We start from the raw sequence: 17,883 nt of genomic DNA on the forward strand, positions 1-17,883 counted from the left end.
GGTCCCCCCTAGCCCACCCTTGCTCCCCCTGCAGATGGGATCCTGGTGGCAGTTCTCTCTTGGGGTCCAGGAGCAGGACGTCTCATGGGTCTTCACTCCCACACAAGACACAAATCTCTTCATCTCACAGAGCACTCAAGCCCCTTTTTGGGCTCTACCAGTTTGGGCCTGGGAAACTAAAACAGAAGAAAAGGGTGCTAGTAAGTAGGACGGCCTGTGTTCTGAAAAGATCCAGTGGGAGCTGCGTGATTCCCAGGCCAGGCCTCTGACCTCTTTGAGCCTTTGTTCCTCATCTGTAAAATGGGAATAAAACCAACTACGAGATTGTTCTAAGGAGTACATGAAAACAACTGTTAACTGGCAGACGAAGATGAGCTTGCACATGACATGCCTGGATGCAGGGGAGTGTGGGGGAGGGCGGGAGTGGTTGTGCCCCCCTCCTCTCCCTGGGCCACAGAGTCCCTGGTCTCACTCAAACCTGCTCTCCACCACCTGACTGGGTCCCTTGTGTCTCAGCTGAGGAAGGGGGCAAAAAGGAAAGAGGGCAGATGGGTAGCTAGTTCCTCGAGGTCGCCTGGTCACTGCTCTGGCCTACTCTTCCCCACACGAAACTACCTTCCAAGGCTGCCAGCCCTGACTAGAGTGCCAGGCAGGTCCCATGCCGAGAACTCTGGGGGTGCCCTAAGGGTATCAAGGCCTCCACAAAGGAAACAGAGAAAGCAGTCCAGGGGAGCAAGAAATGAGTGCTTGGCACCACCCACTCATCTCACCCAGGAACAAGGGCCGCTGCTAAGCCTAGACACAGGTGCGACAGCTTCCCCTTCTTACCCACGCTGTCTCCCGTGATGACTTTGAGAACTACTCAGGTGGCGGCAGCAGCCATCAGAAGGAGAGGCAGAGGGGGCAGGGAGGAGGACAGGTGGAGGTGGGGTGGAATGTGCTGGATGGGGAGGATTCCTCGGAACACAAGGAAGGCTGTGGGGTCCTAAGATGTGGTACAAACTGACCTAATACTGGAATCAGGGGACTGGTGCTGGTGTCCCAGATAACCCCTAGCTGGCTGTGAGACCTTGGCCCAGTCAGGGCCACATCACTGGGCCTCAATGTTTAGGGCAGGGAAGGGGCTGGGCCAGGTGCTGTGGAGGGCTCCCAAAGGGCTTGCCTTCTGCCTCCTTCTGACCGGCTCTGTCCTGGCAGGTGGGGTATCAGGTAACCGGCCGGTGGGCGGTGGCTGTGGGTCCACCCACAGCAGGTGTTTGGTACAAGTGGACTGGCTCCAGGAAGAATCTCCCCTTCCACCTCCCTCTCCACAATGGTAGCTGTCGCCCCCCTGTGTCACTCTAGCAATACTGCAAGGACAAGTTGCCCATCAGCTTCTGGACCTTGAAACTCTCTCTAGCCTTTGCAGGGATATAGGGACCGGACCTCTGCTTCTCCTGGAGCCCAGCACAGGCCAAGTCTCAGAGCCAGTGTGCCCACTCCCTTCTTCTCTGCTTGGGGGGAATGACTGGTAAATTCTGGAGAGGGCTCCAGGAAGCCGAGGAAGGATGGTCTGATTCTCTTTCCCCTACCTCCCGCTGCCCAGGGCCAAGGCTTTCTGACGAGGGTCACTCAGTCCTTCTTCCATCCTTGCCTGGGAGGACACCATTCTCCTGCTCTCTTTGGGAGCTGGGGCGGCTCCACATCCTGAGATCTGACCTTTTCCGAGTATGACACAGACAGAAATTGATAAGAGTTGCCCATCCCCTCCCCTGACTTATGAGCCAGAGCCTCAGGCGGGTGTGTGGCAGCAAAGGAAGATAGAGAGAGTGAGAGAGAGAGAGACCCATTCCAGTTCCTGACCTCCGCCAGCTCCATGCTCGCACATGACATTACCGGTGGGGGTGGGGGCATGCACAGCAGAATGGGGTAAACTGACACACAGCTCAGCAACCGGGGTCACTTTTTCTTCTCCAGCTGGCAGGAACCCAGGGACTCTGACTTGCATCTGGGCCACTCCCAGTATTAGCCTGAGTAGGACAAACCACTCAAAGAGGCCCCTTTGCTCCCAGACATCCTGGCACCACGGACAGGGGTTTTTGCTCTGCAAGAGGCATCCCTCAATACGTGCCGCCCAACCACTGCAGAAACCAACCCAAACTTCAGCTCAGGCAGCCCAGCGGACACCCTCTACTGGTCTGGACTTCAAGCCCCGGCTCACTTGGGGCCATGCGGCATCACCTCTCAATGGGACCTATTGTCTCAAACTTGTTCCACAGGTGCATTTCATGCCCTCTGGGAACTAAGGACTTTGAGCACTAAGGAAGGGCAGGGGTGGCAGAGCCAATGCTCAGGCTCCCAGGGGCTCTGGAGGCCCAGGCTCCTTATGTCTGGGTGTGTGAAGCACCAAGTAATTTCTGATGCCCCTGAGGTGCAAAACCAGTTAATCCACAGGCTGTGCGACCTGCCCAGGGTCAGGCTGCTGGGACCCAGCCAGGGGCTAAGCATGAGTCCTCTCTCTAGGTGTGCCCTGGAAGAGCAGGAGGGGACAGGAGTCAATTTGCCTCCCATTTGTGACTGACTACCCCCTAGGCCAATAGGATCTGAAGGATAAGGACAGAGGAAAACCCATTTGTCCTGGGATTAGGGCAGGGCCTATACGGACTCTTCCAGGAGGGGCTGATGGTTCCCAGCAAGGATCCATGAGGTGGAACTGGGCTGGATCATAGGCAAGCTTTTTGTCTTGCTATGCTAAAAGAGAAGAGATTCTTACCGCTCCCCAGATTCCAAGAGGGTGAAACCAGTTGTGGGGGTCTGAGATGCGCTTTAAGGAAAAACCTGACAAAGAGGCTGCCATTCAGAGACTGTTCTACCTGCCTAGCTCGGGGATGGCAAACGCACGGCCTGGGTACCACCACTGCCCCTCCCAAGCCCACAGCAGAGTGCTGATTATAGAACTCAACCACCAAGCCAAGACGGAATACAGCAGCCACCGCCAATCTATTTGTTATCTTTGGTCCTCCCTTCTAGCCACTGTCAATTCACTTATCAGGTCCCTCAGCCCCAAGGTGTGAGGAAGGCCTAAATGCAGAGGGTAGAAGCCCAAGGAGAAGCAAGAGCCTGGTTAAGGATGAACATGGAGCCTGAGGAAAAGATGGAGGTGAGGGGCTGGCTTCAGCTAGGGCACTGGGGACTTTCACCTGAAAATGGAAACCAGCAAAGGTGGCTGGATGAGATAAAAAACATTCAAGCCGCCAGGCCCAAAACAAGTGCACTATTCCAAATGTCTGCCCTTCCCTACAACCCAAGCAAGGCGGAGGAGGTCAGCCCCAGTGGGCATCTGAGTCTCTTGAGCTCCCAGGCCTGTCAGTAGAGTCTTCTCTCACTGCCCTCTCCCTGGCTATGGGGTCTCCAAATATATTCATTTCTGAATGCCCCACTGCCCAGCACAGCTACTACACAGAGACACTTCTTACTTCCAGATCACTGTTTGATTTTCTTCTCATTAAGCACCTATCAGATCACTTACCATCCCCAGAGTGATGTCATACTTTGGTCCTCAAACCCAGGAGCATATTAGAAACACTTGTGAAGCTTAAAAACAACAACAACAACAACAAAAAACCCCGTCCAGGCCCCATCTCCAGCACTGATGAGTTAGGCATGCTAAGGATACGATCTAGAAATCTGAATTTCCTAAAGCTCCCTAGGTCATTGTGATGTTCTGTTCAGGAACCTGGTCTAGAGAAAGGGTTTTGGACTGCAGTTCAAACTATCGCTCCTTTTTCCTTGCTGTGTGATTCTGGGCAAACCACTTATGTCTTTGAGCCTGTGTTTTTCCTTATCCATAAAAATGGAAAAGTCCCACCTCTCCTGCTTGGAGAATTACGTAAAGGTATTTGTTGGTTCTCTTGCTTCTTGTTCTTTCCCCCCTGAACGTGCCTGAGGTTCACCCCACCTGCACTAACCTGTGCCCTTCAGGAGGGGCACAGCTACAGGTCACAAGAGCCCGACACTTGGTACCCTGTGGGCAGGGACAGGAAGCCTCTGGCGGAGCCCCTCCCTCCCCTCCAGAGCCTGTGAACACTGGAGGCTACATCCTGCAGGGCTGGGTGTAAACTGCTCCATCTTGTAGGGCTGTGGGTGACAGAATGAGGTACTGGAAGCCTTGTACCCTGCCCCATTTTATATGGCACCGAAGCTTGTGTGGCTTCACAAGAGCCCACAGAGCTCCATCTGGCAGTGTGAGAATCCTGATCTCTGGGTGTGCTTGGTGACACAGACACAAAGAACAGGGCCCTGGCCACGGTAAGGCTGGCAGAGGGCACAGGTCAGCATTACAGGTTTGCCAAGCCGCACAGCAGGAGAAAACTGCCCATGTTATTGGTGGGTAAAGTCTACCCTGGGAAGGGTCAGGGCAAAGCTCGAGGAGGGGGTGTGCCGAATGCCACAAAGCCAGGGCAACTGAAGAAAAGTGAGAGGGAGGCTTTGGGCAGGCTCCAAATGGTCAGAGTCCAGCCTGAGTTGGCTCTGGGGTCCTTAGCTGATTGGCTGCAAGCTCCCTGGCCAATGAGAAGGGCAGGGGTCAGTCAGGAAAAAGCCCAAGGAACCAGGTGGGGTCCTCCTGGGGCTCCACCTACCCTCACCTTACACCAGGGCTGCATGGCAGGAAGGACTCCCAGCCAACGCGGGCACACATGCCATGAGCTGCCTGCCTTCCACCTTTCCACACCCTCCCCCAGTTCCTCACCAGAGTCCTGGTCAACCCCGTCCCAGGCATAAGACAGTGACATTTGGTGTGCCGGAGGAGGAGGAGGCAGCACGGAGCCTGAAGAGCCACAGCGCAGATTTCAGACTGCTGCCCACCCCATCCTTCACCCAGCAAGAGCGGGATGGGGGTAGGGAGAGCAATGCCTACCGCCTGGCAAAGGTAGAGGGTAGGGTCTCTCCACTAATTAAGAGCAATATAGAACAGGTGGCCAAGCACCCTCAACCTCAACGAGAGGCTTACAGTGATGAGCAATTAGCTCAGTTGCCAGTGTTCTGGGACAGCCGGTATCAACAGAGGCCATGTTCTGCAGATGCCGTGCAGTGGCGGTAGGCAAACCGCCCCACCGAGGCGCAGGGGTTGGGGGCGGCCGTGACACCTTCCCCACCTCACTGCTGCCAGGGGGCTCAGAGGAGGCCCTGTTCTCTCAGTGCCCAGAACGGGCGAGCGGCCAGTCAGGGGGGACCCTACCTGCTGGTCCTACCCCGCAGGCAAGTTGGAAGCAGACCCTGCCTTGGTACCACAGAGGAGGCGCGCTAAGCCGCGGGTGTCAGCGAATGACTCCCACCCGGTGCCAGTGCCGGGACTCTAGGAGCTGACCCCGACGCGGAGCCAAGCCAACTCAGCCCATCCGGCCGGCGCCGGGCGGAGACCTCCCCTCGCTGTCAGTCCGGAGACGGCTCCTCCTGGAGCCCGGCGCGGTGTCCGACCGGTGCCGCGGTGCCCACCCCGCTGCCGCCGCGCTCACCTGTGCCCGAAGAGACGCAGCCCGGGGAAGCGCCGCTTGTTGAGGCGGCGCGGCGCCTTGTCCGGCTCGGGACCCGCGTCGTGCTCGGAGCCACTGGACGAGGCGGAGGCCGACTCCGAGTCGCTGCTCCGGGCCTCGGGGCTGCCGTCCCGCGGCTCCATCCGGCCCTAGCCCCGGCCGGCGGCGGGCCCGCGGGAGACGCCCATGCCGGGCCGGCGGCCGGGGCTTAGCACGCCGGCTCCGCGCCGCCTGCCGCGACCATGGCTCGCCCTCGCTCCGCCCGCCCCCGCGCCGCGCGCCCCCGCGCCCCACGCCCAGGTGCCGGGGAAGCGGCCGCCGCCGCTCCAGGAAGTGCCGCCAGCCGCGGCCGCAGGACCCCGCATAGCTGGCCGGGCCGCTGCCTGCCCGCCGCCGAGCACGCCCCCTCGGCTGCGCGGCGGCACCGGCTCGCGGCGCCCTCTGCCGGCCGCCGGCCGCGCCGCCACCCGCCTCGGCGGCCAGGAGAGGGAGGAGCCCGGGAAGGGCGGGACCCTGTAGGTCCCGCCTCCCCACCCCTAGGCTGGTCCCCCTGGATCCCACAGTATTTCCTGGGGTCTCACACGCGGGCAGTGAGCACACCCAGGCACACACGATCTTTTCCTCCTCTCAGCCCCGCCCTGAACAACCTACACGCTCACGAGTGAACCCCTGACGGAGCAGCTGTCACCACCACTCTGCCCCAGTCACACCGGTGCTGATAACTCTCTTGCACACCCCATGCCTGCTCACAACCACTCATACAGTCTCCGCCCTTACCCCCTTGGCTCTCCCAAATCACACCCCCAGGAACATAAGTCATACAGTGTTCCCCGTACACGCAGAACACACACGCCTCTCACACACACTTCTGCTCACTCATTACTTAAACTAAGAACACGTCTCACCCCGGCATCACACTCAGACATATACGTACCAGGACCAAAGTCACTTAGTGACCCTAGCACACGCCAACAGAGAACATACACTGTTCTCATACAAATTCATCTCCTCAGCTGTTCACAGTTGTTTCCAACCCTTTTGGACACGCCTAACACAATCGTTGTTTTCCCACAACAATATACAATAAATCCTCTCCATCTCTTACACTATGGGAGTCACCGGCATGCCTCTTACACACTCATACAGATGCACACAGAAGGACCACACTCTCATTCACCAAGATAGACACCCACAGGGAACATACACATCTTTCTCCTGCTCACAGGATCCCCCCCTCCCCCGCCACCCCAGGAGAACAGTTATGGTGGCCACGTCCCTCTTGTACATGTACCATCCACCCAGAAACATGCCTCGAGGATGCGCGCGCACACACACACACACACACAGCTCCACAGGCAGCAGAGGTCATCAACCTCTGGAGATGAGGAACGCAGTTGGAACCAGAGGAGTCCCCTGGGGGTGGCACAGCCAGGACACGTGCTGGGAACCAGCAGCTGGGCAGCTTCTGACAGCCCCTGCCAGGCTGACCAACGGAGGCCAGGAACCTGGAGAACATGGTCCTCTTCCTCCCAAACTCTGCCACCCTGATGCCCACATCAGTTGCCCGCTGTTTCTGTTAGCTCTCCTCTCTGCAAAGCCACATCCTGTGTCACCTTCACTTTCACCCTCTCCAATGGGCTTCGTGGCAGCCCATTTTCCAGCCTTACCCAGCCACATATAACCAATGCTCAGGGCTGTGACCTATGGGCATGCCTGTGGTTTTGAGAAATAGCCGGTACCCAGAAGCTCAGAACTTTCTCCCAGCGTCCTTCAAGATTCCTGTGGGCCTGGAGAAGGTCTGACCTGGGAGGTCGGCACAGCCTTCCAGCTAGCAGAGGTGCCCGGGGGGGGGGGGACCAGGAGGAGGGCACTGAAATCCCCAAGTGGGCCTGACGCTTTCCTTCTGGGGTGCACGGGTCCCTCTGAGGAAGTTTCCCAATGGTTCTGACACCAAGCTCCGAGGGAGGAGACCAGAGAGGCAGCTGGAGACCCCACTGAGTTTGCTTACACAGCCTTACAATGCCCAAAACCACACTCCCGCGGGAGGCTCTTCTTCCCAGCCCCTCTGCTGTTAGCTCCCTCAACAACCCAGCCTCCAGCACACGGTCCCCCAACAACTCAAACATCAGAAATCTCCTCACCCTGTCAAGAGCCCCTTTGCCCTTTTCTGAGCCTCTGCAGAGCTGCTGGACTACAGGTGGGCAAGCTCACGTTTTCCACCACCCCCAACCGAGAGAAAAGAGGATTCAGAGAGGGCCAGAGGTCCCGCTGCCCATTCCTGGGCCACCTCGAGTACCTACTGTGTCCGGGGGGCCTCGGCTGGGATCTGTGGCACGTCCCAGGAGCGGTAGCGCCACATCTGCCTCAGTGCCCCTGGCTTTTCCCCTTCTTCTGTCCCCAGCGCCTCCGCGGGGCCCAGAGCTGTGGCCTCATCGCAGCCTCCCCCGGTACTGTGACCAGCCCCCAGTACGCTCATCCTGCCCGGCGACTCTCTTCCTCTTTCGGCACTTCCTGACCGGGGGGCCCTGCAAGAGGCCGGCCGGCCTGCCGGCTGCCCCAGAAGAGGACCAAGGCCTCGTAGGCGCCTTCCGCTGGCTGGGGCAGGAGGCTGGCTGGGAAGAGGAGCTGCATGGGAGGGCTGGAGGCAGGTGAGGACAAGCCCAGCCCAGCAGCCAGGAGACAGCCCGAGTCAGAGGCTGCCCGTCAGCCGCCAGGCTTGCCTGGGCTGGAATCTGAACCTCAAGCTTCAGTCCAGCCTTCCTCTCCATTCAGACTCTCTGTGCTCTTCCCCTCTTGGTCCTGCTATGATCTCCCGCTTCATCACAACTATGAGGGTAAACGGGCGGGCAGTGGACAGCCCCCACACTCCTCTCTCTCCTTCACACCTCTGTGAGCATCACACCATATAACGCAGGGCCGGGCTCGTGGGACAGTGGCAGAGTGGAAGGAGTAACCAGAACAGAGCCAGAAGATGTGGGCTCCTGTCCTGTTTCTGCCACTTACTGGATCAGGTCAGCGAGGGTTACTTCTCTGAGTCATCTTCAACCCAATAAGGTAGGATGTAAACAGACAGACTGATGAACCTATGTCAGGGAGCTTTTCTGAGCCTCAGTTTTCTTATCTGTAAAATGGAAGGGAGCATGAGAGTAATAATGGGGCTCATGGAGGTTAGTGAGGATTAAATAAGAGGTAAAAGGGTTTACAAATGAAACCGTTCAGTTAATATTTATTCAGTGCCTTCTGTGCATCAAGCACTATATCAGACCATGTAATAATGAGCGAGGAACAAGAGCTCCAACCTCACACAGCTCAGATTCTGGGGAAGACACCTAGGAGACAATATATGAAATAATGTCACAAGTGCTATAGAGAAAAATGAAGCCAAAATGAAGGGGAAAGAGTTTGATGAGGAGGAAAGAGATTGGTCTCCTACTTGGATAGGAGATCAGGGAAGGCTCCTCTGAGGAGGTGACATTTGAGAACAGACCTAAATGAATCAAGAGAGCAAATGACATGACTATTTGGGAGAACAGCATTCTAGGTAGAAGGAACAGATGCGGCAGAGGCCCTGAGTAAGGAAAATACTCGATGTGTCTGAAAAATAGCAAAAAGGCCTGCTGGACTTTGAGGCCTTTGTGGAGATTTGGTAAATAAATAGTAAGGCATACACTTTCTCTTTATTGTCAGGGTTGGTTCTGGGAGGGAAATCGTCCCTTCCTCAAGCATTCTTTAAACCACATTGCTCTGTAATTAGTTCTTGAGCTTTGTATGTGTTTGTTACCCCAGAAAAGCTGTAAATTTCTCGAGGACAGAAATGGTGTCAGTTCAGTTCAATAAACATTTACACTACAGAACTTGCAGACACAGGAATGCACACGATGCCATCCAAGCCCTTGGAAACCTCCATCTGGTGCTATAGTCACCTTTGTGTCCCTCATGACATAATATTTCTCAATAAATATTTGTTTAATAAATCATGCTATGTCATGAATAATTAACACCCAGTAGTGATAAAACAATGGCTAATATTTCTTGGAAGAGTTCTGTGCCAGAAGCTTTGGAATCCTTACAACGACCCTATCCTATTATTTTCCTCCTTTTACAGATGGGGAAACTGAGGCCCAAAACTACTAAGCTCCTTTTCCAAGGTCACCACTATGGTAAGCCGTAGAATTAAGAACCTCACCCCAGAGTCTGTATCCTTCAATAAGACATCCCTGGCCTCTCTGGGGTTGAGACATAGCATGGTGATGACTCCGAGGCTCAGCACTCCCCTTTCTGCAGCTCTCCCTCCATCTCTGAATTTCTCTGGGCAGGTCCTGTGTGCTGCAGCCCATCAGAGACTCTGCCAGCCAGGCCAAGGCCTCTTTTAGAAGGCGACTGTTGCAGGGCCGTTTACGCCTCTCCCAGGGATTCTGCAAGGAGCTTGAGCAGTTAAACAGAGGAAATGGGGCTGGGCTTGTTTTTAGTCTGAGGCTTCTGGCAGCCCTGGAGCAACAGAGAGCAGGAAATGTGACTCGTGAAGGGGAAACCAGACAGGCTGGAGGCTCTGAGAGGCAGAGCAGTCCTGATTGTGGGACCAGGATCCCCCTGGGCTTGTGCTCCTCTAAGCAGCCAGTAATTTCCAGGTGGAGTTGGGAGAACAAGGTTGGAAGGGACAGGTGCATGGTGCTGGGGAGGACGCCCTTTACCGTTCCTAGGACGACATGTGCCAGCACTGGGGAGCTGGGGACCCCTCAGAATGCACCCAGATACACACAGGAAGAGGAATCTGGGTAAGAAAATTATTCTGGGCTTTGTTGAGGCCCCAGAGGGTAAGGTGTTCTACTTTCAGTGGCCTGGATGAGCAAGAGGGAGCTGGGGAAAAGAAATGTACCAGGGCACGAAATGCTCAACCCACGATCTGGACAGCCTCTGCTCTCAAAACCAGCCCAGCCAGCCTCCTTGGCCTGACCTTCGAGGCTCCTTATGCTCTGGTTCCCAGTGTCTTTCTTTCTTTCTTTCTTTCTTTCTTTTTTTTTTTTTTTTTTTTTTTTGCCTCTTTGTCCAGGCTTTCCCTGTGGAGATTTTCTCTCAGCTCACACTATGCCCGTGTTTGCCTCACAGTAGGTGCTCAATAAACATCGCTTCTCTTTTTTTTCACACTTGCCTTAACATGCCACCCTTACCCGTGCCAATCCCTTCCGTCTGTGATGTTCTCCTTGGCCTGTCTGCCCGTCAGGCTTGACCAGTCAAGTTCTCCATCCTTCCAAACCCAGGCCCAAGAAACAAAAGCGGGAAAGTGAAAAGAGGCCCGGATGCAGAATCTATGGGTTCGAACTCCAGCCCTTCGCTGTGAGACTCTGGGCACGTCCCTTAACATCTCTGGGTTGGATCAGATGATTTCTGAAATCTCTCTGTCCTGATTCATTTGGCTCTCCTTCCCAGCCTCCAGGTTTTTCCTTATTCATTTGTATGAAAATATTTTATAAATACCTAAGTCTCGAAGGTGGTCCTAGAGCCAGCATTCTCACTCCACTGATTTATCTCTGACATTTACTTCTGTCCCCCAAAATATTCCTAGATCAGGAGACCTTTGATACACATCAGTTTTTTGTCTCCTTACAAAATTCTTGACCCCTGCGCTGCTCTTAACTCCGCACTGAGCGCATAGTATGAGCTCAGTAACTTCCCATGGAAGTGGAGAAATGCTGAATAAAGGTACCCAACAGACTGAGAGCAGAAGGAGGGAGACTGGCTTCTGGCTTGCACGAGGGGCTGTGGTGTGACCTGGGGAACTTTTTGAATCTAAGTCCCTCCTCAGCCACTAGGCACCTGCTGAAGCCCTTGGGAGCCATCCAAACCCCAACAGCACTTGCCGATCGCTGGCCTCTGCCCAGGTGCGACGCCTCTGCCCCCACAGAGGAGACAGATGTACCTGAGTAGGGCTGCAGGTGCCCCTGGCTAGTGACAGATGGAAATTTGATTAGGCTCCTTCTGGGCAGCCTCATGAAAGCCATGTGCAGGAAGAAATCGGGAGTGGGGAGCTGGGATCCTCCCCCACTGTGAGGATAGCACTGGAAGTTCAAGGGCAGTCCCTCAAACCACGGATCTTTCTTGGAGACTGTCCCTGGGCACCTCCCAGGTCCCCAGGCCCCCAGGCGGGAGGGGAGAGGAGCCTGGGTGGTTCTTTCATTACTCTGGGCCCGCTGGATCTGCCCAAAGGCGTTCCCTCCCACCCGAGCTGTAGGCAAGCCCCTGCCACCAGAGCCTCCTACCCTCATCTACCAGGTCATACATTGTAGTTGCAGAAGCCACCTTTCAGTCCTCATGCCTCCTGTCTTATTACCCCTCCTAAAGAAAGGTATATTTAGAGCCAAAAGAAAAGATCCTTAAAGATAAAGTCCAGGCCCTTGGAAACCTGACAGAGTAAAAAGGGCTTTGAAGTGAACCGCCCAGGAGCCCTTGAATCCCCACGTACTCTATGAACACTGCCTAGCCTTCCCTCGGCAAACATCTGTAGGTCAAGAGCACTGGTCAAGCACAGTCAAACTTAGCAGAAGCCAAATCTCATCCTAATGCTTTCCCTAGCCACTTCGTATATCCTTGAAGAGAAGTCTTCCCCAGCCTGTTCCAACCCTTGCCTTTGGGATCTAGACCCTTCAGGCGCCTCTGAATGCTCTGCTCTGAAATTGTACCAATCGAAGCAAAAATGAGACTCCAAGCCAGGCTTCCCGATGCTTGGCCCGGGATTGTCGGCAGCATGCCGGACAATCACCCTTTCAAACTGGTCCTCCCAGCTTCCTTCCGAAATGCCCAAATGGCTTGTGTCCCCCTGGTGCCGGGGTGGGGACATGAGCTACTGGGGCAGGGGGGAGGGCATGTCCCAAGCACTGTGCGCCACAATAGGGTTGGAGAAGCCCCGCTTTGGGATCCCAATCCCTGCACTGCTCTTGGCCCCACCTTTGGGCACTGCCCTCGATGGCCTTTGACTCCCTAGTCAGCAAGAACCTCGGGTCCCTGAGGGGAGGAAGGATCTCCAGGCTGGGCCTGGTCCCTGCCCTTCCCAAAGGAAGGAAAATAGATAGACACCCCCCAGCTTCCAGCTTCCTTTGGCAGCAGACCCCTCCTCCAGCTCCAGCTCAGCTCTCTGCCCCCGGTTTTTGCATTTTTAATTCAGGACAGAATGTGATCTCTTGCAGCTCCTTGCTTTATCCTGTTGCTATTTAAATTACAAATCGTCCCCATCTCCCTGTCACTCTTGGGTTATTTTTAGCTTCTGGTAAATAGCAGCAGGGAGAGTTGGATCAGGTGCCCCTCCCTTGAGGAGCTGTGTCCCTGCAGCCCCGTGCCCACAGGAGGGGCACCCTTCCCTGCCCGTTGGCGCCCCCAGTCGCTCCCCTCCTCCCAGCCCCTCTCTGGGGGTGGAGGGGGTCGGGGGGAGAGCTGCGGCCTGGGACGTGAATCGTGAATCGTGCTCAGCTCTTGCTTAGTCTCCATTCAACGCTGCCACTCCCAGGTCTTCTTATCCATCACTCAGGGCTGACTTCCCTCAGGGGTCTTCCTGGACACCCTCTCCCACCCGCCCCCACCCCGCCCCCTCCCCGGAGGTCCAGCTCTAGAGGGCCAAAGATCTCCGAACTTGTGTCTCCTCTTTGCTACCAGTCAGGAATTTTACATATCTTATCTTCTTCAATCTTCCCAGCCCTTCTCCTGTGCGGGTATTACTGTTCCTGTTTCCCACAGGAGGAAACAGGGTCAGAGGGGAAGGTGACTCAATCAGCTAGGAATTAGCACCCAGGTCTCTCTGACCCCAAAGACCGCATGTGTGTGTGCAAGCCCTCTCTTGGTGGGAATGTGAGGGCCACTTCACTGAACGCCCAGGTTGATTCTCAATGCCAACCATCATTGTCTTTCCTGTGTGTTTGTTCCATCGCATCCCATTGGATTGGGGATGGGCAAACCATGGCTGATGGGCCATATCCGGCCTGCTGCCTGTTTGTGGATGGCTGTGAGCTAAGAATGGTTCTTATAATTTTAAATGGTTGGAAAAAAAGCAAAAGAATAATATTTGTGACAGTGGAAATGATATAAAATTTAAAGTTCAGGGTCTATAAATAAAGTTTTACTGGAATGCAGCCACACTCATTCATTTACATATTGTCTGTGGCCACTTCTGCGCCACAATGGCAGACTGTGGGACTTGCAAAGCCCAGGATATTTACTATTTGGCCCTGTACCAATCTTACTTTTGGCAGGGGAAGGGACCATGTCCCATTCTTCTGTCTCATGCAGCACCTGGCCCAGGGCCGGAACTATAGATGGAGGTGCTGGTCCTCCTTCAGGGTCCTTTTGAGGCCACAGGAGTGCCCAGCTTGGGGGAGCCCCCTGCCAGCCATATGGGAGTGATTCAGCTCACATGTTATCTTTTCTCTCTCCTTCAGCTTCTTCACAGGTTTCAAAACGTGCTTCTCTACCCAGATCACCTTTTGAGATGCTCAGGTCTAATCCCAGACTTCCTATAGCTGGGTCTCCAGGGATAGGACTTTAGAAAGGGTTTTGGGGGGGGGGGGATAATCCCCAGGTGATGCGGTGTGGTAACCACTGGGCTTAGCTCCAGAAGCCCCAGCTCCCCATCTTCTGACCCTTTCAGATCAAACCCAATGTCCTTGGTACCCCTCTGGCTTTTCCCAGGCTGGACGCTGCCCTCCAACGATCTCCTGAGCCCAACCCTGGGCATTCAGGACTTTCTCAAGTATAGGGGAGATAGCTGTCCTCAAGCCCAGATGTGGATATGAGAAGTTCTCCCCACTTCCCTTGCCCACCCAGAGTCACTACTGGCCCATACCTGCCATCTTTCCATCCTGCCAGGGCTGCATCCAGCCCACAGTGGGGCTGTGGGAACCTATTTCCCAGAAGCCATTATGTCCCTAAAAGCTTTTAGTGTCCTGCTGAAAGCCCCCGTCCTCACTTACGTCAGAGACAGCCCAGCCTCAACCCTGCTTCCGCTTCCACCCCTCGGCCCTCGGATTTTTGTGCCTCCGCATTTCTGTCTAAAAGCCTTTTCTCTCTGTGAAGGGCTTTCAATTGCTTTTCTTAGCAACTCCTCACAGCGGGGTGGGAGGTTTATCTGCGAGCCAGAGCAGCATGGAACTGTGGCAGGGGGAGGATGTGAAAAGGCCACCATGGGTCTTAGGCTTACCAGCCCCCTCCCACCACCGCCCCCCCAACCCCCCATCCACCAGACCTGTACCAGGAAAGGTGGCATCAGTCACCAGGCCATGCAGGACTGCAGCCCCACGGTAGGGCTTAGCTTGAAACCCAGCTCATTCCACTGGGTTGCCCTGAGAAGCCCAGGGTTGTGCTTTTCCTGGGCTGCTTCTGCCCTTTCCCCGGGGAGCTCTTGCCTTAATGCCTTGTGCTGCCCTGGTCCTAAGATGGGGCTCCTGGCCTGACTATAGGGTGTGAGGAGGTACCTTGCATGATCTCTCCAGGTGTGACAGCTGGACCCCACCCCGCCCCCACGCTGTCTCCTGTAGCCCTCACACAGGGGATGTGGAGGTCTCCTGATCCCTTCACAGTTAGAAAGGAGGCACAGCTGGGCCACCCTGCGTCTTTTGTGACTAAGGCCTCAAGTTTGGGCTGAGGAGGGGTGTCCACTTAGGAACCAGCCTGGGGGAGATCCCAGCCCTTGCCACTGCTTCGGGGTTGTTCTCTGGTTCCAATCCTCTAAGCCTTAAACCCCATTCTGGCCTCCTTTCCAGCTTCAGATGCTGTGTGTCCCTGTTCCACAGTCAAGGAAAATCTTGGGGTCATCCCCTTATGGGATAGATGAAGAACTGAGGCTCAGAGACAGAGAGATTGTCCAACTCAAACACATATAGTCAGGCCCTGGCAGAAGTGAGGTACAGGCCAGGCCTCTGGACTCCCAGACTCATACTTCTTCCAGGATTCTACATTCTCTGTTCCATTGCCCGTCAGTCTCTGGTCCTCTCTCCTCCCCCAGAGGACTTTCAGGGGCTCTGTTATCTGCAGCCAGAAGGCAGGGGACAGATGACGACCTCCTCCCAAACTTGTGTCCTGGAAGAACTGGAAATGGAGCCCCCTGATTCCTTACATACCCCAGAAAGTGAAGGTAGAGCCCACGTGAACCCAACCTACTTTGTATTTATTCTGAGTATCTCACTTCAAGATGGTGAAGTTTTCTGCCCTTCTCCTCCATCCTACCTCAAGTGATGGAGGCCTGATACTATCATAATCCATTTAAGTCCTTCAGGCTCCCAGGGCTGGGCCAGTTTCACGAAACCCCCTCCCAGAAGCCCCAGAGAGAAGCCGGGCAGCGTGAGACGCACCTCAAGTCCCCAGGTTGTAAACTGACAGGAAACCTGTCCTCTCTAACGGGGCCGATGGCTTCAAGGACTGCAGATGCTTCAGTGTCCCTGTGGACCCTCCAGAGGAGGTCACTCTGGTCTATGGGATTTAGAGGGGCAGCAAGTCCAAGTTGAGGCTGTGGTCTGGGAGAGGAAGAGGAAGGGGAGAGCTGCCCCTGCCCTGCCCCCACCCACTCCTCATACCTATCCTCTGGGTAACTCACCCACTCTTGTTGGAGGGGCAGCCCCCCTTCCTCACTCCATTCTAAGTCGTAAGTGTGGTCTCTGGGACCCAGTCCAGCCAATTCCTCCAGGAAACTTCCTGGGCAGAGATGGCAGGACCCCAGAGGCTGGGAACCTTGCACAGGCAGAAGATTCAAAGGAAGTGAGAGGTTCACCGAACCACTGGGGATGCCAGTGAGGGCCCCACAGGGCAGAATGGTCCAGGTGGAGATTCCTGCTTCATCTCTAGGCAGCAGAGTCTCAGCCATGGTGTCGGGAAGCACCTTAGTCACTTCTATAAGCGAGTGTCTAGCACACGGTCAACCCATGAGAAAGTTCAGGCAGGGCCTATTGCCTGAACCCGGGTCCCTCTTCTCCCAGAAGGGCCCAGGGGCCATCTCCCAGCTCTCCTCAGCAGAGAGGCTTGATGTCTTGGTCATTTCTCTCCTCGGCGCCTAGTACAGTGTCTGGTACTCAGTTAGCATCAGTAATCCCCATGTCGGATGAATAGGGCAGTTCATAGAGAGAGGGGCTCCCAGAAGCGCCCCTTCCCCTTGCACACGGATAGCAGAGCCCCCTTGGTAGTCATCTCTGAATCCCCAGGGCCTAGAGCAACGCCAGGCAAGCGGCGGGTCCTCAAAGAATGTTGACTGAAGGGGGGAGGTGGTCCCCAGCTTTGAGCTTCCCTCTGCCCCCATTCTCCTTACCTGTAGGACACCTGCTTGCGTAGGTGCAGCTGGCGGAACCGCTCCTCCACGGGGGGCATAGCGGCCATGCCCCGGGGTCCCTCGGGCCACAGCTGCGAGACCTCGGCCTCCTCCCCCCGCCGGCAGCGGCGCCGCACCACCTCCTCCTCGGCTGCCCGGCCGCCGCCAGCCCCGTCCCCGCGGGGCCCTGCGCCGCCCGGCCCCTCGGCCATCCCGCGGCCGTCCTCTTCCCGCGGCTGCTGCGGCCTTTCGGGCTTGCCCGCTAAAGTTCAGTCTCCCTTCCTCCTGGGCCCGGGGACGCGAGGCGGGGAGCGAGGGAGGGGAGCCCTGGGGCCCGCACGTCCCTCCCGACGCCGAGGCTCAGACGACGGGAGCGGCGATTTGCCCCGCGACGCGCCTGGGGAAGGCTGGCTGGGATCGTCCCGCGCCCCCGGGGGTCCTTGGTAGGTGTCGGGGTGCTGCGTCGTGCGCGCTGGGGCGCTCCCCTGACGGCTGGAGCCCGAGCCCGAACCGAGCCGGAGCCCGGGCGGCGAGCGCGCTCCTGCAGCCGCCGCCACTGCCGCGCATCAGAGTGTCACCTTAGAGACACCCGCCAGCCCGCGGGGTCCGGAGGGGGAGGGCGCCTCCCCGCCCAGCCAGCCGGCTCGGGACACGGAAGGAGCGATCCCGGCCCAGCCGGCGGCGGGCACGAACCCTGCCCCGGGCTGAGGCTGGGGGTGTGGGGCGCCCGGCAGAGCCCACCCCTGCAGCACCTTCCCCGCACCCCGCTTCCCGGCAGCTGCCAATCACCGCCCCGCCCGTCAATCAGCTGCTGCGGTGCACCCCCCCTCCACCCCCCGCAGTCCTTGTCCCGCGCTTTCCGGCTCTGGCATTCGCCGTGGCGGCTGGCAGGTGGGGAGGGGGAGGTCGGGGGCGGTGACAGGAGCTGGCTTTAACCCTGTCGGCGCCACGAGAATTTAGAGATCCAATTAGACCTGGGAAAGAGCACAGTAAAGGGAAAGTGCTCTGGGGTGCATTAAATTCGGGGATGGGCCTGATTGCCGGTAACCCCTTCTCTAGGCCTAGAGCTCTTCCGGACTATTCCAGGAGAGG

At 56.5% G+C, this 17,883-nt stretch overlaps 1 protein-coding gene across 10 annotated transcripts in view; it reads right to left on the reverse strand.

The window, feature by feature from the left end:
• Positions 1 to 17,349, reverse strand: part of DGKZ (diacylglycerol kinase zeta) — a 42,016-nt gene extending 24,667 nt beyond the window's left edge. For 3 of the 10 annotated variants that reach the window (XM_004763146.2, XM_004763145.2, XM_045065957.1), the window contains exon 1: positions 5,496 to 5,785. In XM_004763146.2, the coding sequence (XP_004763203.1) occupies positions 5,496 to 5,656 (161 nt within the window). In that variant the 5' untranslated portion in view covers positions 5,657 to 5,785. Of the gene's footprint in view, positions 1 to 5,495; positions 5,818 to 7,809; positions 8,005 to 16,791 lie in introns of those variants that run through there. The other 7 variants (XM_013061764.2, XM_045065956.1, XM_045065959.1 and 4 more) reach the window with 5 other exon arrangements.
• Between the last annotated feature and the right edge of the window lie 534 nt (positions 17,350 to 17,883).

The sequence above is a fragment of the Mustela putorius genome, unplaced genomic scaffold (assembly GCF_011764305.1).
Source record: "Mustela putorius furo isolate JIRA1106 unplaced genomic scaffold, ASM1176430v1.1 tig00003859_pilon_pilon_pilon, whole genome shotgun sequence".
Lineage (NCBI taxonomy): Eukaryota > Metazoa > Chordata > Mammalia > Carnivora > Mustelidae > Mustela > Mustela putorius.